Source organism: Dermacentor andersoni, chromosome 3 (genome assembly GCF_023375885.2).
Source record: "Dermacentor andersoni chromosome 3, qqDerAnde1_hic_scaffold, whole genome shotgun sequence".
NCBI classification, from domain to species: Eukaryota; Metazoa; Arthropoda; class Arachnida; order Ixodida; family Ixodidae; genus Dermacentor; species Dermacentor andersoni.
This window is the reverse complement of record NC_092816.1, coordinates 100,685,936-100,709,043: the sequence shown is the minus strand read 5'-3', so window position 1 is coordinate 100,709,043 and position 23,108 is coordinate 100,685,936. Positions and strand designations below refer to the sequence as shown.

Below are 23,108 nucleotides of genomic sequence, written 5' to 3'. Positions count from 1 at the left end.
GAAAATGGTAGAATAACTGTATCTTAAATGGCCAGACGCAGTCTTTCAGTGAATTTACGTTTATTCTTCATGCGCTTTCCCAGCAAGTGCTCGAAGAGGTCACCGTCTGCAGTGATACAACACTGGGAACTTCTGAGAAGGCTTGCTGTCGCTGCCTTGATCAACGTCGGTGGAATGCTATGGTAGACTTCAATTATCTTCTCCTCTAAGGGTTCTGGAGTCGTCATTTCCGTCGCGTATACGTGATCCTTGCTATAGCCCCACAAGCAAACGTCAGCAGGGTTGAGGTCGGGTGACCTTGCCGGCCAAGGGACAGGCCCGTTTCTCCCTATCCATTGCCCTGGGAAGGTAACACCAAGCGATGCTCGTGCTTGACTGCAGCTATGGTCTGGGGCTCCGTCGCGCTAATACCACATTGCGTCAAGCCGGGCTAGTGTCATGTTGCAGTAGAAGTCTTCAACCGGTTCTTTGAGGAACTCGCATACCTACTGCAGGTCAGAGTGTCGTCAAAAAACACTGGACCCATGACTGTGCTGTCATAGATTCCGCACCAAACGTTAAAATACCACTGATATTGGTGGCGGAATCTTCCTAGCCAGTGAGGATTTTGTTCACTCCAATAGCGTTGTGGATATTTACTTGGCAATTTCGGGAAAAGTTCGCCTCGTCACTCCAGAGTACCTTGGTGAGAAAGACAGAATCCTGCTCCTCCTGAATCAAAATCCAATTCACAAACTCGAGTCTCTTTTGGAGATCCCTTGACTTCAGGCATTGATGCAGCTGCGGATGACAAAGGCGCAGTCCAGCTGTTTTCAACATCATCCAGATGAGTTGGGCAGACCGAGCTGTGGGCCACGCTGCGCGTGCTAGTGTGTGGATTAGCCGCCATGAAAGACAAAACGTGTTAGCGAACCTCATTATTTATGACTGAAAATATCTGCCTCTTGTGAAGCTTCTGGTTTGCTTCAGCGACTCGTAGGTGTTGATGATTGTCATCGGGCTGGGCTGCGTACACGGGTGCCAGTTTCTCGCAGCCTGCCGTCTCTGTCCGCCTGCAGCTTCTGGGACGAAGATCATGTTTGCTTTTTCCTCGTTGGAACAAGGTATTACGAAATTGCTCGCGCTTTAACATCCGATACACGATAGCCTGTTTATCGCTGTCTCAAACTACGACCACCACCACGTCCGTAAGTCGCTTTACGCAGCGCAAGCGATAACAGTTGCTAGCTTAACTCGAACAGCCAACGCTTGCGTCTCTGCCCTGTCGCTTTTCAAATGGCAGCGCACCCATGGCTGTTTGTGCGCAGAACGTTTGGGAGTAGTGCAATCACGACGCGCAAGCTGCAATGTCACGTTGTATTTCTTTTCTATTTCGCGGGCATCTGCAGTAAGCCGAAAAACACTGATACTTAATAGATAGATAGAAACTGCTTATTTGGATGTTTTGTAAACGGCTCTGCAACTTCCTAATTGTAATTTTTTTCCTAGCTTCGTCGCTTCAGAAGTCGGTAAAATTTTCTTGACTAATCATTTAATTAAACAAATACAAGAAATAGTGTGACACACTGCATACAAAAGTGAGCAACATGCATTTGGTCGCGTCGTCTTAAAGTGCATCGGCACATTTTTTAACTGCGGCTAAAGTTCGCTGAAACACCCCGTTTAGCGCATCAAACAAGGCAAATAAACATGTTGCGCTATCACAGATCACAGAATCCTAAGGCATCCCCCCCCTCCCCCCCGCGTTCCTCCACTCCCTTCGATACATCGCGCGCGACAGAAAGGCGACGCGCATTCTCCCCGTTTTTCTCCGTTACGTCCACAAGACTGACCAACAATCGTCGGCTCATCCCATCCCCCCCTCCCCTTACGCTTTCACTCGCGCATAAGGCATGCGGCGCGCGGTACGATCTTATCGCGCTTGGACTTCATACGGAACATGACGGCGTCGTCGTCGACAGGAATGCGCCTTGAGTGTCCATATAATTTCCATCGCAATAATATAGTAAGAGTATCCGGCAACATAAGAGTCCCGTGGCTCATTACTTTCTGAAAAGAAGAAGTAAGAAAATCGAAGTTTCACCATGCAGCAATTCGCTGCGCCGCAACGTATCTTTCCTTTTTGTGGGGCGGGGACACCGAAATAAAAAAAAAAAAACGCAAAGGAAAGCATGTTGACCACAATCGAATGCCTACTTTGGGCCCCTAATGTGGCTACTGAAGGAAGAAAGAAGAAAACGTGAGAGACTGCATACTGAGAGCCATATGTATATGAGAACCATATGTATACTGGTCGATATCCTACACCGGCGAGACAAGACTTTCCGGAGAGGCTGCGCTCAAGCGAACGCGTTGCAATACGTCGAGTCCTCTCAGTGATGGTGGCGTGCGACCATTGTTTCTTTTTCTCGTCTGCTAGCCAGAAAGCGCCCAAAACTCTGTGAGGCCAAAATCTACTCGGCCAGAAAAAAACGAAAGCACATCGAAGTGCGCCGCGTGGTTGTCAGGGCAACACGTGAAAAATGCCTCACCACTGGCTGGCTCTGGCAGCCCGCGGTTAGTGACAACAAGAAAATTGGTGAGGCTCAATGTGTACTCGCGTATAAAAGTCAAAGAAGAAAAAATAAATAAGAACGTAGTTACCTTTGCTGGCTTTAGTGTCTTGACATGGATGCTTTGGCGCAGGTGAAAAAAAATGTTATTCTTTTCTCTGACATGAGGTCACAAATGAACCATCGCAACTCTTCGTTTGATGGGACTTCGCTGCGCGCTTTGTCAACTTGTCTGATAGTTTGTTGATTTGGCGTGTCTCGTATGGTTCCATGTACGACATTAGAGAAGTCAATGCACCTTTCGCGTCAAATATTTATATTAAATCCACAATGATGCGTAATTTAAAATCTAAAGCACGACTTTGGAAATGTCGATGCACCTTTCACATCAAAAGTTTATGTGATCTTTATACCCATATAGCTTCGGAATTCAAATCAATGCGCTCCGTAGATTCGGCGTCATCCGTGAGATGCCGCGATGACCCCGCTATCCATCAAAACGTCCTCAAAACTTGGTGCTCCGATGGGGCTCTTTAGCTATGTGACTCCATATGCACGGCCGTTGCCACGAAATCCAGCCCGAGCTCACAATCTTCACGTGTAAATGACTTTTCGAGCGTGAAAAATAGATTCTAGACGAAATCCAGAATAATTTCCTGCGCCGGGGGTTGTTTTGGTCGGCGGTTTATGACAGCACGAAAAGAGATCGGGGGGGGGGGGGCTGAAGCCCCATAAGCCCGCCCCCCTGGCTATGCCCCTGGTGTCCGGATACACTTCTCATACACTTCTCCTTGTAGTAACGCTTCGTTTGATAAAGGCCACAAGACCTGTAACCACCGCAAGAAATTTGTAAAAGTTGGGAAAATTACGAATCTCTGTGGCGGTCTACCATTGCAGAGTTTAAGCCTGCTCAAATGTGAACACCACAGCAGTTCAGTTGTTGCGAAGTAATTACGGGAGTCTACTTCCCACTTGGTTCTCTGGGAAGCAGACGCGGAACGTTATGAACTAGCCGTAAAAGGTAGATGCGTTGAGAAACGCTACTATGCGCATGCAATCGCGGATGATTGAAGCAGGTTTTTCAAGCGCGGGAACGCTATGTACGGCGCAGAAAATGCTGATTTCTTAGTTTGTGTGACTATAGCCGGTGACAAACAAGCCGCAAGCACAGAAATGTAGTGCACCTGCCCTTCACCGCTGAAAGAGAGCCGAGCCAGCTGAAAGCTACTGACAGTTGAATGACTTTGCTCTGCTAATGTACACCTGGAGACAAAAGTTCACGGACTGTGGGATCACCGAAAACGTTCAATTCCCGAGCCACCTGTAGCGATACCAGTAAAACTGCATACGACAATATTGTTAGCGTATTCTAGTCGAGGCCCGAAATGCAAATATCAAACCGTGCTGTGAGTTTGCGTAGATATTCAGCTTTTTCTGAAATCTCGTGGCCCGCAATATTTTGTCACCGGGTGTACACGCTCTGCTAAGTGGAAAATAAAAGCTCGTTGTTTCAACTAAAACATTATCTTAGGTAGAGGTATGGATCAACCATATGCTTTGCTCTAGACATTCATGTTTAATGCTGAAAGCAGTGACAAAAACACAGATGTGTACCGAAAGAATGCTGTTTTAAACACGTAATACACCTTGTCTTAGAAAAAAAAAGCGAACCTTGTTTATTGTATATAAATGTGGGTGGACTCCTGCTGGCTCGGCGCTCTCAAAGATGAAGGATAGGTATGCTGCGTTTTTTCAGGAGGACCTTGTTTATAATTTAGAGGTTGTCACCGACTATAGATTCCTCATGTGATGAAACATAATCTTGATATACTTGTTACACGCAATGCCAAGGAATGAGCGTCGTGATATTGCAGTAATACCTTGTAAATGGGAAGAACTAGCCATGCGGTGCTTGTCAAAGCCTTTTTCAGATGAAGCGTGGGTTCACCTTTAGGCTGGTGCCGTTGTATCTCGTCTGACATAAAAAAAGAGCCCCGTAGCTTCTCTTTTTCTATTATTATTGCGCTACAACTCATTTGGCTGTCCTCAGACCATTTGAGTTTAATATGGACTGTGCATGCGAACGCGGATTGTTTACGGGATCGGCCCGTACACGCATTCGTGTCGCACATTTCATGTGCGACAAAGTGCTAGTATTACGGCTACGAGTGATGCTGAACCAATGGCTACAAGTGATGCTGAATCAGAAAGAGGAACATGAAAAACAAGACACGTATAGTAAACACGTGAGAACAAAGAGAAAGTTTTGCTGAGGCAATGTTTTTGCTGTGTGTTTGGTCTAGATTTGTACCATGGATCAACGGGATCTAAAATCGTGTGCCTCTTCCACTGTCTACAACAAAAGACCTCTCGCCTACTCTGCTCTTTGCTCTTGCGCATTCGTGGCTAGAACCGGTGACTCGGCATGTTTCCTGCTCACGTCACCCGACTTAATTCCTTCATGTCAACTTTGAGCACATAAATAAAATCATATCTTAGTGTGCTACATGTTCCGGCTTGTAGGAAATAACTAAATTTGAAAGACTGGGGAAGCAGAAGCGATAGAGTAAGCGGGGCTTGTATTCACAAGGCAATCCTGATTCAGGCCATTGTCTTAGAGAAGACAGCCAGCCAATGGAATACACTACTCGCGAATGAAAAGCTTTGTGAATTCGGTCCCACTTGTCTCTTTAACTGTCACTTGTGTTCGTTCACTTTCGGGACAAGATTACTTGGAAGCATTATGAGGTTACAAGGCTACAGCGGCTGGTCAATAACTCAGCGTTTAGGAACTGGTCGCTGTGGTTACATGAGTAAAAATTGGCATGGAAATGGTGCACATGAGAATTATCATAGGATCTATAGATTACGGTATCAATGAGTGGACCTTGCATCACTTGCGCACAAGGCTGTGGCTTATTTATGTCTAATCGAAGCTTGTTGAATATCATCACAGCTTGTGTGAACTGTGGAAACGGCTTCATATGGACCTTGTTTCAGATATAATAAAGTCCATGAGCCACTGCACTTTGTGAAGGTGGATTACCAACGAAGCTGTTTAGCGCACAACACAGAGGAGACACAACATATCGAACAACGGTACAAACTTATTGTCCTAATCTGTGGTCATCGTGACGCAAGACACAGTCACGTATCACCTGTGTTACTAAATTCACGTAAAACAATGAATGGCTCTGGCTCATACCCTCGTGAACATACCATACTGATACCATAAGCTCATATCACCGTAAACGCGGCCTCCCTATTACGATGACAAAAGAGAAGTGAACTTATACAATGGAATTATTGGATAGGACAAACTTTAATAAAGGTCCTGCAGGACGCTAGTCAGCGCGCAGTGGCCGTCTCCCACGCAGGGATCGACAGGGAGTGGCAACGGAGCCAGCTGTGGAAGACGATGACGACGAACGCTTGAGCAGTGCCACGAGCGCTTTCGCGCGGTTGCTCCGAGGGGCGGCAACGAGCTAACTGTGGAAGAAGACGACGACGCTCGAAGCATTGCTGATGATGACAGTTTTTTGCACAATGAAGCCAGAAAATTGTACCCGAGGAAGGAAACTGAGATCAATTAAGTCGTTCACCTATAGACATGTGAGGTCAGCCGTACTCGAAAGAGCCATTGGTGATGATGATAGTTTTTTGCACAACGCAGCTAGCTGTGGAAGACGACGATGATGACCAACGCGCGAGCAGTGGCACGTGTTCGTGCGGTTGCGCCAAGGGTCGCCAACCAAGAAGCTGACGACTCGCGAAACATTGCTGACAATGATAATTTCTCCTTGCATACGCCACTATACCCGGGACATGAGCCTTATACACTTTCGCTGTAAAATTCCCCTTGGTCACCTTACCAGACGCACACTACGTCACGCACTACGTCATACATTCACAGAGACACAGCTGCGACGGAGCGCCGTTTAAGACACAGGTGGCCGTTGAACCGAGCTTCGACGCGAGCGGCGATATGTGTTTGCTGTTGTTGTTGGCTCTTTCACTCTCATTTTTGGGGATAGTTACTCCTGCGCGGACCTCATAAAAGCCCGGATCCTAGCTATAGACAGCTTCGCAGTAAAAGTCAGAGAGGTCTGTGGTTAGCTATACTTAATTTGGACATCGTAGGGGTAGAAGGGACATGTATCAATGAGTCACAACGATATGAACATAACCAATAATGCAGCCAAAGTACAGAACGGAAATCCAACCGTAGCGAAAGACATTCTTGGAATACTTTGAAAGCTTGATTACCCATAAAAGACGTCTTTCACATTATGCATCCACCTAAAAAGCAGCCTTACCATGCCACACGGAGAAAAGAGAAAGCTTCGTAGTTTGTGTTGACAAGAAATACCCGCGGCATAGATCTAGTTTAAATGTGGGCTCAAGTCTGCTGATGCTATTTGCTACAAACAAATTATGACTGATAAAACTGTCTCACTCGTCGTTGGCACAAGCAAAGCTCACGTGCGGGTGGAATTCATACACACTTTTGTACCGGCTACCCAACAGTTGAGCTTGGTATTTGCATTTGAGTGACAGGGCATAGCCTGTGCAAAGGGCTTTCGTGAAGCATTCTCATTTTTACAGCGTTTTCATCCCCGTCCTGAAATCTTTCGGAGCTGCCGTGTCGTTGAATCAGACCATGCCCACTATCAGGCTTCTTCGCAAAAAAATGCTTCCGAACCTATAGAGCAAATGGTGCTACGCATTTCACCAAGTCTACAACAACCGTTAGCGCGATACATCTTACTTTCCAGGCATGCGCGTAAGAAAAAGCGTAAAACAGAGGAGAAAATATTGCCGACAGCCGCTAAACTTAGGTCCAATTAGACGCCGACTTCTTACGAGAAATCCCCGCAGGCTATCAGTGACATCTGGGACACGTCTGCTGCATCACCCCAATACGAGACCAGCACTATCTGCGCAACGAAATTTAAAGCTAGAAAGGCTAAACTGTAAATGTTATCTTCGAGCACCTTCCATTACCTCACGCCTGCTCCGGTATGTCCGTCGTTAAATGTTATAGGATCAACTCTAATGTGAATACGTCCTTGACATTAAGTCCGATGCATAACTACCGCGAAGCCGAGTCTGTTTGAAACGAAGTAAAGGCGTAAATGCTGTTCGAAACCTTTCCTTTTATTCATTCTATGAACAACGTTTAGAGTTTATTGGCAAAATACAACTCGCACTGAATATTCCAAATCACAGAGATCTGTTTCGCACTCTCACTGCCACGTGTGTCGCTCATGATGATCAGATCATCTTACACTCTCTCACTTCGAAATGCCTGTCTCACCCATACCCTCAGGAGCTCCACGTCTACGTACAAAAGTTTCCTTTACAATTTTTCTTTTTGTAAAGCGTGTCGTTGAGATGTATAAAAGGAGGTTCGGGGTGGTCCCTCTACCAGATCAATGTTGGAGGAGCTTCTACAACTAAAGCATCTTAGACCATGAAAACAGTAAGTTTGGTTGATATTCCTTACTTCTTTTCATCTGGCATCAGTATGTTTAGTAAAGACACCTAGTGAATTATTTGTGAATGATACCGCTGTGAACATCTATTGCTCATGAAATAATTTTTTTAGAAGAAACGTCATGATCGAAGCCTACGAATGCTTTCTATCAAGCCCCTACCGTGTTTCTCGATGACCAGCAGCACTGAGTAAAAATTACCTGCGATGAGTGCCGGAGAAGAGTGTTTATATGAGTTGACTTCAGGTGGTGTCATGAGGGCATGGATTTTCGCCAGAACAATTCACATAGCATGCGAGATTGTGCCATCTTGAAGACCCATAATTTTCATTGCGCTACTGACAACAAGTGTTTATCATGGCTCATTTCACCACGCCTGAAAGATTTGTAGGAAAGTTACAATTTCTGAGGGAGCCATCGATGCAAGTCCTGCCACCTCCTGAAAGCACTTCAAACAAGGAGCACTATCCCATAGGGCCAGAGTAGTTGTGACGCCACGCAGGTCCAACATGAGTGTTTCGGTGACGAACACACCCCTCATGATGTTTCCTCTACAGGTAACCAAACTTCTCATTGATTTTTGCAGTACTTCTTCATCATTGCCCTGGCCAGTGCGGCCTTTGGCCACAGCGTCGCCACCATCGGCGTGCCAGCAACCGGCCTGGCAGCCGATCCTTACGTAGCACCCGTTGTGTCTACTGCCGTACACCACGCCCCGACCTTGTCAGAAGCCTCCCGTGTGACCAGCTTTGAGACTGCTCGACCAGGAGTACCCCACACCGTGGCGAGAGTATCTAGCTATACACCCGCTGGCGTACACGCGGTCCACGCCTCGGTTCCTACCGCCGTGACTGGTGCCGTACATGTACCTGGTTACACCTACTTGCCACGCTACAGCCACCGCTACGATGGCAGCGTGGCAGCCACTCCTTACGTGGCACCGGTTGTGTCTACCGCCGTGCACCAGGCGCCTACCGTGTCCGAAGCCTCGCGTGTGACCAGCTTTGAGACTGCTCGGCCGGGGGTCCCGCACACTGTGGCCGCAGTCTCCAGCTACACTCCCGCTGCTGTCCAGACTGTCCACGCCTCGGTTCCTACCGCCGTGACTGGTGCCGTACATGTACCTGGTTACACCTACTTGCCACGCTACAGCCACCGCTACGATGGCCGCGTGGCAGCCACTCCTTATGTGGCACCGGTGGTGTCTACCGCCGTGCACCAGGCGCCTACCGTGTCCGAAGCCTCGCGTGTGACCAGCTTTGAGACTGCTCGGCCGGGGGTCCCGCACACTGTGGCCGCAGTCTCCAGCTACACTCCCGCTGCTGTCCAGACTGTCCACGCCTCGGTTCCTACCGCCGTGACTGGTGCCGTACATGTACCTGGTTACACCTACTTGCCACGCTACAGCCACCGCTACGATGGCCGCGTGGCAACCACTCCTTACGTGGCACCGGTGGTGTCTACCGCCGTACACCAGGCGCCTACCGTGTCCGAAGCCTCGCGTGTGACCAGCTTTGAGACTGCTCGGCCGGGGGTCCCGCACACTGTGGCCGCAGTCTCCAGCTACACTCCCGCTGCTGTCCAGACTGTCCACGCCGCGGTTCCTACCGCCGTGACTGGTGCCGTACATGTACCTGGTTACACCTACTTGCCACGCTACAGCCACCGCTACGATGGCGGCGTGGCAGCCGCTCCTTACGTGGCACCCGTGGTGTCTACCGCCGTGCATCAGGCGCCTACCGTGTCCGAAGCCTCGCGTGTGACCAGCTTTGAGACTGCTCGGCCGGGAGTCCCACATAGTGTGGGAAGTGTGTCTAGCTACACACCCGCGGCCGTCCACGGGGTCCACACCGCAGTTCCCGTCGCGGTGACTGGTGGTGTCCAAGTGCCCGGTTATACTTACTTGCCCCGCTATAGCCACCGTGTCGAGCCCCAACCTATTCGCTACCCTTACACCTATGGTGCAACCCCGTACGGATTCAGCTATGGACGAAGGCTGGACACCGTCGGATACGTTGGTTACTCCCAGAAAAGCTAGGTTGGTCTTATTTTTGTATTTGTCAAATAAATAGCTACTGACAGTGTGTGCTAGCTTAAAAATAACGTTAGTTAAAAATTCAGCGTTCGCCAACAGAAGGTAATCGTAACAGCTGTTACGATTACCTGTCGTCGAGTGAACCCAACGTCGAGTGAACCCAACTTTACCAGTAAAAATGACTTGGGCACATACCCTATATAACCATGCACACATCGCCGCATATGCCGGCTTTGGTTATTGAAGCTAATGCGCCGTTCTTCATCCCATGTGCCCTTCTGTTGGCTACGGCGCCTTAATGCGTCTTCGTCGTAATCAAGGAAACATTTAATCTTACATTATGTACTAGAGAACGGCTAACATGACACGCAGTCTGGTGGATAGTTTGGCTCTCTGGCAGATAATTCTTGTATAACAGAGAGCTGTGACGGCGACCCACTAACTTTGTGTCCGTTTTTCTTCTTGTGCGGCCGAGCTGAGCACTCTTTTCTTCAATATTATTCTAAAGAAAACGACACATTAGTAGTAGCCCCTGTTTAGTATTCCTGATGCCCTTGGTATAATATATTATATTTCACGTACTAATATTATGCCATCCATGATTTGGTTGCATAGCGTGGAAGGACTGAAAACAGTTATGTTTTACTTTTCTTATGTTTGCTGCGCAGATGGAGCCTACTGTCCTGATATTTTCCTCAATGAGCTATATTTCTGTCGTCTTCGGGAACAGTTGCTTGAATGCCGAGGCACTCTCAAGACAAGTTTGTCACTCGACAACAACTGCTGCCAATGAAATAAATGAACTTGGAATGCTTCATGAACGCAGCTTTACGTGTTTCCTCGGCGATTTGCCGTGTTTGTCATTTTATGCTATGTATTGTGAATGCCAAGAACCACATTGTATGTACTAAGGAGGGAGAAGGGGACGTTGGCTATAGTTTATGGCGGATCAGCGCTGCACTTTGATTCAGAAACTTGTGACGGCAGACAAAAACGTACCTCGTCATTGTGCATAGCTCGGCTCATTTTAAAAAGTATGCACCGGCTTGCCGAAGACGGAACTTGTTCACCACAGCATGAATCGTGGCCGATTGGGCGGATTTTGTTTTAAGAACTGTTGCGACCATGTATTTTGAGACGACCTCAGGTCTTTAGAACAATTTCTTAAAGTCAAATATTCATATAGTGCATAGGTCAACAATGCACTGAAATTCCAAGCAAATGTTGCGGTATAGCTACTCTGTTTCGGCAGCCGCTTGATAACGCATGACACGTTCCGTAAAGGTCTACCAGGGTTACATTAAACAACAATTTTCGATCAATTTTAAGGGATTTCGCATTTGGAAACGCGCATGGCTGGTCAAAGTCATTGAGAATGCGAGTCAATAATTTTAGAAATACATCTAAGTAGCCTGAAGAAATTCAACTGTTTGACATGTAGCTCAATAAAACAAACTTGCATCGGCAGCCGCCGAGACTGTGAACACAGACAAGGCAGTGCTTGAGTTTAGCTGAAAGACGGTAGGCCTGCAAATCGAGTGTACGAGCTAATTCACTATTGCGGAATTTGTCCGGTTTGTGCAGCTTGGACAAGGACATTGTCGTTTGCCGCGTAATTAACGAATAAATTTTGGTCGTACGTTTCGTCAGGGATTGCAAAACCCATCTCCTGCCTTTTGACTCACATGGACATTGTGCCCATTTTACAGACCATATCTGACTTTGTTATTCATGCATTTCGCAACAAAATAGTTATGGTTATAATAATCAAAAGCGAGCGCTGTGGCTGGTGGCTCTCTGTGAGGAATACTGAATGATGGTGCAATTAACTGTACGACTACAATCGCACGTAATGCGCTTATCTTTCATGTGAATACCATAAATGATTAAACGTATTGGTAGTTTATTACTTGAGAATAGAATACAGTGACGACGACAAGCGAAGTTTGGGTACATTTGACTTCTTTGTGCCCCGTCATTTCAGCGCTCAATTCCTCAGTAAATTTCTAGACAGCAATAGAGCAGCAACAAATCTCTTCATCAAAGCTGAGGCCTCTTGTAAGAGAACTTATTCTCCAAATACAAATACAGCTTCACTCATGCAATATTCATATTGTCTGGAAAGACTAAGAGCAGTTACTCCTTGAGCTCTTCAAGGGAACTTTGATGTGTTAGCTGTAACAAAAGCTTTCGGCAAGAACATTTCTTTTCGCATGAGCCTACCATGGGGCCTAGACTGGTGCCTCAGTTCCTTTGGGACTAATAAATGATATTGCTCTCTATTTCTCCTGTCCCGACACTTGTGAAACATGTCAGGACCAGCTTTGAAGAGGACATCCACACAGCTTGCGAGTGGTAGCTCAACGATGACCAAAAGGCAACGAAAAGGCCTATAGAAGCGAAATATAGTAGATGCTGAGTTAAACTTGCACGCAAAGTAGCGCCTGCACTAAACTGCCTACTAAAAGCATGCAACGATGCGCCAAACATTTTTTACATGCCCACAGGTTCCATTTGTGACTTTGGTAGTCTTTACGACAGGGTATTTAAATAACATTTTGCATATTGAGAGTATTCATAGACAACCACGGAGCTTATACAGGGTTTTCTGCAGAGCTATCTGATTCATATCCAGGAATTATACAGTTACTCTTGTTCACATTCTTGTGATCACACATTTTCCGCTGCTCAATAAAGACCACTAACGCCTGAAATATAAATGGTGGAGCTACTTCTAGGTGTAAAGAAAAATCGCGGGCACACACATCAAAGCGTCGCTTGTGTATATTAAGGAAACGCAATTTCTCTCTTTTTTTTCATTGCTTGGGTAATGCTTGATTATTTCGACGCAAGTATCAGTGGTTGGCTACGCGAGGGAAAGTGTTAATTGATCGTCAGCAAGGACGGAGGCCAAAAATGCTCATGGTCGGCTGATCCGAAAGGCAGATGGCTGAGGAAATCTTGTTTATTTTTCTGAGGAACTCATCCCTACGACACAAACACAGAACAACAAACTGTACTGGGACTTTCACCACATCATTAGCAGTCGCTTCTCGAGTTTCGCATCTGTTCCACGGAAGGTGACGTTGTCGCAAGGTGCTGGCTTTGGCGTTTCTGTGAAGAAGACAACAATGACATCATTCTCAATAACCAACATGTTGAGCTCCCTTAACGTTACCTGCAGGCCAAATACTTTTTTTTTAGTATTGGGAGAAAATGATATTTACAGGTTCTTGCAAGCGGCCGCACTGCGCACCATCTATAATATTTATTCGACTGCGTATTCTTTGCAGGTAATGACTAACGATAGTAGCATAGAAAATGCTCTGTTACAATCTTTGCTGCCCTTACAAATCCAAGTTTATACAAAGAACTGGCAAGCAGAATACATTTCAAGCAGTAATCCTAATTTTTTTAAAGCTTAATGTGTGGTAGCAAACAATAGGTAGTGCTCTCACATTTCTTGACAGGTGAGACGTAGCCGAATGCGTCCAGTCCGTAGCCATAGTTGAGACCATATGGGGTAAGGCCGTGGACGTAGCCGTAGCGAAGCGGGTGGTAGCCGTAGCGGTGGGCGTAGCTGTAGCGTGCAGGATAGTAGCCATACGTGTAGGCTGGAGCGGGATGAACCACACCGGTCACCGCAGTGGGTACCGAAGCGTGGACAGTATGAACGGCCGTGGCAGCGGGGGTGTAAGTGGATACCTTGGCCACTGTGTGTGGCACTCCGGGCTGGGTAGTCTGGTAGCTGGTCACTCGAGTGGCCTTGGACACGGCTGGAGTGTGGTGGACGGTGGTGGACACGGCGGGAACTGCGGCGGCTACGTAAGCCGGTGCCGCGACGATGGAGTGATGGTATGTCGTGGCGAGAGATGCCACCGGCACCGCGTGTGTTGGAATGTGTCCGGCGCAGGCCGTGCCGACCATAGCAATGACGAGGAAGAGCTGACAGTGAAAAAAAAAAAAGTAAAATAGGAATGTCAATCGACGCAGTGACTAGACGACTGCGCTCATTGTGGACACAAAGATTTGGAGAAAGGAGTAAAGGTAAGATAAAGTGTTTTTTACCTCGACATAACTTAATTCGATACACCTTTGCGTGAACATGTTCAAATGCCGCTGGTTTCTTTTTTTTTAAACACTCCACCAGAGAACCCCCGTTTCGCAATTTCGGGAGGCTTGCTAAACGCCTCTCTTAAATAACTTAATTCTAAGAAGAAATTCCGATAAATATGACATGCCTGCAGGCATCAAACGATTACTCCATGTGACGTACTTGCGTTGTAATTCTAAGAGAAGCAGTTGCTCTAACACACTGACATATACTCATTCATAAAAAACCCTTAATGCTGAATGCCTCTTGGCGTTTGCAGAAGAAGAATTTTACCGTTTGTCGCTGAATTTGACCGACGAACGAGAAAGGCAGAACCAACACTAGAACGAGATTGAACTTACGGTGGTCATGGTGGTTGCTTTGGTGTGCTATTGGAGAGTCCGTAAAAGGATGAATTGCTGTCGTAGAAACGGTCGATATACCTTTATATACCAGCCGAGCGCCGCGCTTCGTAAGTATTTTGGGTTGAAGTTGGGAAGAAGCAAAACAACTTTAAAAAGCGAACAGCGAGCAGAAAGAGTCATATAGGGAGCGGATACAAATATCACAAACGAAAAAAAAAGTAAGGGAAGTAGCCTCATGTAATTGAACTGCAGCGAGGCCCCAAGATGCAAGCTCTCTTGAATTAACTTGTGCAGGTCGTCTTTCCGAAAAAATGTACAAATAAGCAAACAGCAACTTCAGCCGCAACCACGCAAAGGCGAGCGTCGGCACTTTCGGGCCAAAGGTTGTGCTCTTCGTGTTCAGTGACCTCTACGGTGTCTCTGCTAAGGGAAAAGGACGCTTGGAAATTAGATTTAATGAGGCACAGCTGGTAATTTATACACTCTGGGTGAGTGAGTGGCTGCGGAAACAACAACCGCAGCTCATCCATTAAGGGCGATCATTATCGCAACGTGGGCACTCAGCGGCTGCCTAGCGTTCGTGCATGTTCGAGGCGCTCGGCGTCCTCCTCTTATCTACGTAATATTTTTTTACCTCGACTCCAGCGTTCGTCTAATTTTAGCTCGCTGTCACTCCTCTTTAACATAAACGGAAACACATCTTCAGCTTAGTTTGTTTGTCTACCTTAAAGTTTATTTTTCTACTTTAAAATTTTGCTTCTAAAGCCCACGCAACGACATTGCCTTGTTTCACGACGAGAAGAAGAAACTCGTACCCTAGGACATAACAGAAATTTCCTCTGCTACCTTAGAGCGATCTCGGTGAACGTGTGAGGCGAATAAATATTTTAGGAAATCTAAGAAAATGAATATGAAGACGTTGCATTTGGCTTGTTCATTCGAACTTCAGAACTGGATATATGAATCTCCTTTGTCTGTACTGCGGGTCATAAAGCCTGGGGTTCATATGCTTTGTAGGAGGAAAAAAGAGAATTTTGATGTTTTTTAACTAAAAGCCCATAACAGCAATGACACATTACTCCTCGCATCAGTTACTGTTCGCCGTTTGTAGGAAGACTTTATATAATTGGCCTACACGGTGTCCTCGCCAACCACATTGAATAGATATACCACCGCTGAGTAGATTGCTAGCGATGCGCAGTTTATTTTTTCTCGCTTGTTGTGTAGACAAATCTGCTCGAGTAATAACAAAATATTCTGGAGGCAGCCTCTCCTCGTCTTTCATTAGCACAAATTCAAGTGTGATCGATGTCGCCCTAAATGATACATTTGCGAAAGCCAGTTCATAGCGAATGTACACACTAACAGCTAGCTGTGTCTATAAAACCGTGTATTAGCGTAACTACCCCTCATGATTACCACAGAACAACCTTGCGAAGTATTTTATTAGGTTTGCTTTGCAGATAGAAAGCCGATGCACAAAGATATGCGCACGCGCTATAACGTGATACATAGTAATGCAGGAGGTGGCCTTGGCTCCTCACACTGAACTTTACATTACCCGCAGTCTAAAATAAGAAATGGCTGTCTAGGATAACCATACACGCTGTAGTTGCCTTTAAATTGTGCTATGAAGTTTTCGGCTGTCTAAAGAGTGACATACCGGAAAGAAGCTTGATTGCTTGATAAAGAAAAGGTGTAATTTTAGCTGCATAAGAGAAATAGCTTGCAATGAAATTCAACTTTCATTTGGCGGGGTCGAAAGCTCACCACGATGGGCTAAACTATTACGATTGGAACGGCTTTATACGGCATCTCGGAGCGAGGTGTTTAGTGGTAGCGACGGTGCGTTGCCGCGCAAATCGATCTCCGATGTCCGGGTTGGTCCACGCGACAATGGGTCATCGCTTGTTGCTAAACCAGTTGGAAACGTTGGAAACTCGGATGCAAGATAGCAACTGAAGTAAATAGCAAAACCTGTGGTTATTTCACCGCATTGACTTTTCAGCATAAGACACATTTGATGCAACAAAAGACATAGAAGGCACGCCATGGGCATGGGCTTGGCAACGGAGAAATGTACGCGTTCACGTGAACAATTGCTTCAAGCACTTTTGGAGAATCGTACTGACATTTCCGGCAGGCATTCAGGGCCGTCTTTTGTTTTCAGTATGCCTTCTTTTATCGCTCCATCCTGTTAGCCACATTGTATTAAATGTCTGCAAAATGGGGAGCCAACACCATAATAGAAACCTGTGCTACAATAACTGCCTTTTGAAACCCATAGATTTTTTCTGTGCCTGGCCGCGCAATTTCATCTAGAGGATTTGTTGCTCTACATTGGAGATGACTGGAGAAAACACTTTGTTTGTTACTTCGTGAAATATAAGATTAACTGCAGCTACACGCTGACGAGCACAAAAGAATGAAAAGGGCGATGACATGGACATTATGTGCATTCAACTTTATTGCTTCATCCTTTCCTGTAAGTCTTTGGAGGGGTAAATAGGTTCCTATTGATGACACTCATTTCCATTGAATATTGACAAGCTTATTTCTTTTCTTGTTCAGAGTTCTTTATGTGTGATCATGTGGTCTCTGCATCGTGTGACTTTATTGTCGCTTTTTCTTGTAGTATATAAGATTGCAAATTTTTCGAAATTATTCTTATTGATAGCCAAAATTCTGTGTTTTGTCTTCGTTTTGTCTTAAGTTGCGCTCTTTAATCAATTTCGCACTCTACCCCCGAGCCGAAACCTTAACTCATTCGTATACAGCAACTAGGCCAAGAATATTTTCTTCGATGTTACCTGCAGTTGCCGCAAGCCGTGAACGAACTTTTCCTCCAAAATGTGGAGGTTTAATACTGGCTTAACATTTCCCCACTTTACTTCGTGGTGAAAAGGTATGACACAATCTGTAACACTTTCTTGCATTCTTTATTGCAAAGGCCTACTTCCGGTACCACTCTAATTATTTTATCCCGTCGACTGTAGCTGTTACCTCCGTGTAGACACAGATATATTTGATACTATAGAGCACGCTGCTGACACAAAGTCAACTGAGAAGATATTCAAATCCGACAACCAAACATGACGTCTTTCTCGGCTTTCTACATTGCATTGGAAGACACTTCTGATGTACATTCTGGACTATTACTCCAAAAATTACTGCCAGAATTTTAGAATTTGCGTTGTTGCAAAGTGCAAGATTTCTCTCTGATACTACAGCGCTAGTCTGAAGATATGGAGCCTAATGATGACACGGACGCTAAATCATTAGGTCGCCTTGTCTTTATTTGGGTACATATAACAAAGTAGTTTGTACCAGTACGTAAAAAAACACAGCCTTAGATGCGCTTGTTTTACCCTGTTCTTTCTTTAAAAAAAAAGACAACACTGTGGGACATGCCATCATGCGCAAATATACGACCAAGAAAAAGAGTGGAAACGAGATTTAAGAATGCATATATGCATGAATTCATGAATCTTGATTAAGGCGTGGAACACGTAATACATCTTCAACATGATTACCAACGTTCTTGAGTTGTCTGGTTGTGCACATGTGGTCTGTTGCAGCGATTTCCTGGTCATCGGATGCTGTCGCAATATTCACAGCTATTCCATGGTATGACATATATGTGTATGCCGATCACTCTCCCTGCGATGAAAGCCTCAAGCTCTTCCTACGTGCGCACACGGAAATGTTACATCTACGACAGCTCTCTGTTTACGTAGATTTAATTATAACTCAGTATCGTGGTTCTGGCCTGTGCTTTTGCATCTCTAAGTCATATTGTCCCACACACACAGAGAGAGAGAGAGAGAGTGAGAGAGAGAGACTCTTTATTAGGAGAACAGAGATTTTTGCCGGCGCGTACACAACCGCTGGCATGCTACTCTGTATAGGGATGGTGAATGGGATTAAAGGATTCCAGAGGAGAGCGGAAAAAAAAAGAGAATCAAAATAAACATGAAATGCGCATGTGGACCTGATACTAATATTTACAGGTGACATTGCGGGTAAATTTAGGCTTTTGTATATGAAATGTTCAATCTTGAAAGCCTTCCTAATATTAGACTAATTTCTGACAGGTACCTGTACAATAAATCCAAAACCGGCCACTGTTTTGAAGGGCCGGGCGTTCGACGTAAGATGCTGGGTAATGTTAACGCATCTTGTTAAATTACGTCCATTTTTTGCTCAAACAATTCTCTCTTCGCGGTACGCGGGGCGTTCTAGTAATATGTGCTTCGCTGTCTCGAAGTTGCTACAGTTATCACAGTAGCGGTTAGTGGTAAGCCCTATGCGCTACAGATAATTATTCGTGTATACCACGTTCAGTCGAACACGATGAGAGAATGTCTCTAAGCGTCAAGGAAATGATCGGGAAATTTTGTCTTGTCGCAGTATATTTGCTACTAATTCTAACTAGTTTCCACCTAATCTAGTCTTTGCACGTTGACTTTATTTTTTATTCCATATCAGAACGTACTGCCAAATGCCATAATTTTGTCTTTTTCCCTGAAATGACGACCGACTACTGAACAACTATTAAGGCGACTGATGCAATAGAGAAATTGCGGAGAAAAAAAAACGCAACCTTTCTTGACGAGATGAGTGGTCAGCATGTGGCTAGATCGTAAACAATACGGAAATGCTTAAAAATTTTCCGACGAGAGAATAACGAAAGCCACAAAAATATGCGAATGTCTCTATCCTACTGAATCTTTCAAAAGGCCGGACTCGACTTGATAACCATTTAAGGGACTTAAGGGGAGATTTTCATCTCTCGGGGTGGCGACCCACTCTGGACGTCGGCAAGAATTAACTGGGCGCCCCCGGATTGCAATTCTATACTTTAAGAATGCGCTGCCATGTAGGGGAGCAGAAGAATTTCTTTTTTTGCTAACGCGAATGGACATCTCATCGGAAATGAGGAATTAATAGTGCATTGCAATACACAGACACTCGGAGCGCCTCGTATGTCAAGTTCGCTGCGCTGATAAGTGGCCAGGAAAGACCGGCAAGTGATGCAGAGTGTAATGCGCTTGAAATTCCACATGGAAACAGACTGGTTCCCAGGTCAATGTTCTACTTCAGTGACTATGGGCTTGTTTCGCAAAATTTTTATGGTTACATCCCAAGTTCTTTTTTCTTTTTTTCATTTATTTGTTGAAGCGCCAAGCAAGAACAAAAAAGGAGCTCGTTAGTCTTGCCTTAGGCAGGTATATAAGAGGCCAGCCGCCACCTCCCCATCACTCGAGTCACTTCTGCAGAGGCAACTTCAGCCAACCAACAAAATGGTCACTGTAAGCAAGCTATCTCTGTTCTTAGAAGTTATTAGCGGAGCCGTGGTTGCATCCTTTTCCTGTTAGCAGGACTTGCGCAACGAATAGAGTTTTTCCTACAATAACTAAAACTCTGGCGCTAATGTCTACAAGAGCTGCGAGTATCGCGGTTCCACCAGCGTAGGAATGATAGTGCATGTAGTTAGCTAACTTCATGCTTCTGGCTTGAAACAACTTTGCGTTTTTCAAATTGAGCTACGCTTTACAATGATTACGCACGTGCGCTTAGAAATGAGTGCTGCGAAATTTCGAAAGATAAAAGTAAGAAGAAACAATTGTGTCACATTAGTGATTAAAATGACAAGCACGTATATTTATCTAAGTGCTAGTCATAAATCCCATCATTGTTGAACGATGGCCGCGCTGGAATTCCCTGTAGAGATCTTTGTAGAAACCTGTAGGGCGCAAACGACACTCGGGACACAGGATTTGAGAAAATGTCGAAGCTCGGAGCACCTTGCGACCACAGCCAGTAAAATTGTACAACATTATGTTGTTTTCGTATGCCAGTAAAATCTGGCAATACGAATTCTAGGCTCGGTACTTTGGCTGTGTAAGTATTCAGATGCTTCTCAGCTCCCGCTGCTCGCAAACATATCACGCCGAATGTACTCCGTGTAATCTTGAACAGAAGGGAAAGTGTCTTCCATACCCTGTGGCGTTCGATTTGAAGGACACTATTTAAAGTCGCGTACATATTTCTTGAAGTCAGTCATCAAAGTATAAAGCTTTTTTGTTTTTGACACAAGTAGAATATCCTGAAGCTCTCTTGCAAATAGCCAATCTTTCGGCTGCTACATCCGACACCAATTCTGCGAATATTGTGTACTACGATTCCGGCATTGTAACTTTTTTTCTAAGCAATTGTACAGCTTACACCGGTCTCAAAGTTCTCTGCTCATCACGCGTTTGGTACATGGTACGACCACGAGAGGTTTACATCTAACATTTCTATAAACATATAACTACTTCTTTACGCCAGTAAATTTTGACAGCCGCATTTTCTTATGCCAATGTCAGCAATTTCCAAACAGACACTCTTCAGGAACCGTTTGACGTGGTGGTTGCCAAATTGAACGTGATCTTTCGCAGGTTCACTCGTACCTGCTCCTGGCCTTGGTCAGCACTGCTTTTGCCGGGTTTGTAGCCGTGCCCGCATTTCCCACATCCACAAAAGTTTTCGTGGCACCGACAGTGGTAGCGGCTCCTGCGGTGGTGGCGGCTCCGGCCGTGGCCACTACCGTCCACCACACTCCTGCCGTTTCCAAGGCCACCCGAGTGACAAGCTACCAGACCACGAATCCCGGCGTGCCACATACCGTTGCCAAGGTTTCAACCTACACTCCCGCTGCGACGGCTGTTCATACTGTCCACGCTTCCGTGCCCACAGCTGTGACCGGTGTCGTTCATCACGTTCCCGCCTACACACACGGTTACTATCCAACCCGCTACACCTATAGCCACCGGTACAACTACAACCCTCTACGGTACGTCTATGGCCTCAGCCCCTACGGACTCAATTACGGCTACGGATTGGAAGCCTTCGGCTACGTCGGTCACGTCAAAAAATGTGAGTCGCCTACAGTATGTCCTGGACGTGGATGAACGTGAACATAAGGCAAGAGTATATTCCCGTTGGACGAGAGACGAACCTTTTTTCTTGATGGGGAACTTCGCGCAACGATGTATGCAATCTGTGCACGTACATCACATAAAATAGGTGTGCTTTCAAACGGCGTATATTCTGCGGTTGCTCATAAGATATTGAGTTTTGTCAACGATATAACAGACAAAGTCTTCTACACATGCTTCTAATCATGACGTTCATAAGGGTTTGAGGTCTGCGAGTGCTTACCTAACCTCACCTACTGATATGCAGTATAGACTTAATGCTTGTTCGCCATGAAGGTGTCGCAGACCGCATAACTGGTTTGTGATTTTATGTGTATTTTGTTTTTACAGAGATGATCGGAGCTTCTGTTCACCACCTGGGACATTATAGGTGCCAGAATGTGCAGCAAAAGTAGCATCGTGCAGCACTTGTCTGGTCAAAGCGATACGACGACCAAGGCTGAAGAATTCCTCGCAGAAATAAAAAAGCTACTTCTGAACATTTGTGGTGTAATGTTCAATAATCTAGAAACAAGAGGCACTTGCTGGCCGCAGAAGGAGGAAATTCAGGCTCTAGTACGTGTCTAAGAGAGCTGCCAGTATCGCTGTTCAGCGAGCATGGTGGCGGCAGGATACGTTGCGACAACTCTATGCCATTCTGTCACGCGGTTAACCGGTAACATGCACGTGTCATAACACCTCAATTAAGAGGGCTACTATGATTATCCAGACGAATGTTTTCGAGTCTGAAGAGGTACTGCACCATGGCTTCTACATGCGCTTATGTTTGTCAGCAATGCAGTGCACAACTAAAGGGAGCGTCGAATGGCTAGGCCAAGAAAATATTGTTGCCTTTGTTTGTTAGTACTAAGATTGAGCGTCAATGTACTTCGTCACTCATTTGATCGGCTCACCTGAAATATTTGCTTTTGTTGCGGCAGTTGTGAATTTCAACAAAAGTGGGGCGCTATAACGGAAAACTATTCCAAACTTTTCTATTCCATTTCTGCAGTCAGGCCTCCGAGATTGGTCAAAACCTTTTTTGGACCAGTCTCACTCCACCTGTTTGTTACGCTACGTCACGAAAACCGCGATAGCTCCCCATCTGATATGACGTGTACATACTGATTATGCATGATTTAACCGCGCAAAAGAAAAAGAGTTATTTCTCATTCGACGCCTTTTCGCCATTAGCTATCGACAATTGGTCAAACGTTTCCGGGCTGCACCCACTTCTCCTGCCTGTCCCGCGACACCACAAAACCGCGAAAACTCACCGCGTTAAAGTGACGTGTACGCGTTAAAGATGCATTAATATGCCGAACAAAACTGAATTTTCTTCTGAATAGCTGCAGGCTGCCCCGTTCCGAAGGGAATAAAAGATGGCTGCCGTCGATCGCTCGGGCACTGGCTACTCGCACCTGCCGGAGAGCATATTTGCGTGTAATAAAGGTTTCTGCGTGGCCGTGTAACGCTTTCGAGCACTTTCGGCACGTTTACGACCTCGTTCTGCCAACTCTTTTTTGCTGAGGATACGTTTTAGCGTCATTATTAAGCTTCCGTTGCATGCCGCCGCGATTGTCGACGAGCCACCGCAAGCTAAGTA

At 45.8% G+C, this 23,108-nt stretch overlaps 2 protein-coding genes and 1 long non-coding RNA gene across 3 annotated transcripts; 2 read left to right on the top strand and 1 right to left on the bottom strand.

Moving 5' to 3' along the window:
* The first annotated feature begins 8,025 nt into the window (after window positions 1-8,025).
* LOC126540961 (uncharacterized) lies at window positions 8,026-10,853 on the top strand. Its single transcript, XM_050187781.2, has 3 exons — window positions 8,026-8,034; window positions 8,634-10,085; window positions 10,751-10,853. Exons 1-2 carry the CDS (start codon window positions 8,026-8,028, stop codon window positions 10,083-10,085), a joined length of 1,461 nt encoding a protein of 486 aa, XP_050043738.1. The 3' UTR covers window positions 10,751-10,853.
* Window positions 10,854-13,031: 2,178 nt separating this feature from the next.
* LOC126540972 (uncharacterized) lies at window positions 13,032-14,591 on the bottom strand. Its single transcript, XM_055075957.1, has 3 exons — window positions 14,538-14,591; window positions 13,541-14,027; window positions 13,032-13,196 (listed from the first exon to the last, which is right to left on the bottom strand). Coding segments are annotated over exons 1-3 (498 nt in total). The 5' UTR covers window positions 14,547-14,591; the 3' UTR covers window positions 13,032-13,194.
* A 4,945-nt stretch (window positions 14,592-19,536) lies between these two features.
* LOC129387205 (uncharacterized) lies at window positions 19,537-22,002 on the top strand. Its single transcript, XR_011893040.1, has 3 exons — window positions 19,537-19,852; window positions 20,984-21,461; window positions 21,854-22,002. It is a non-coding gene; the product is annotated as an uncharacterized lncRNA (long non-coding RNA).
* Window positions 22,003-23,108: the final 1,106 nt, after the last annotated feature.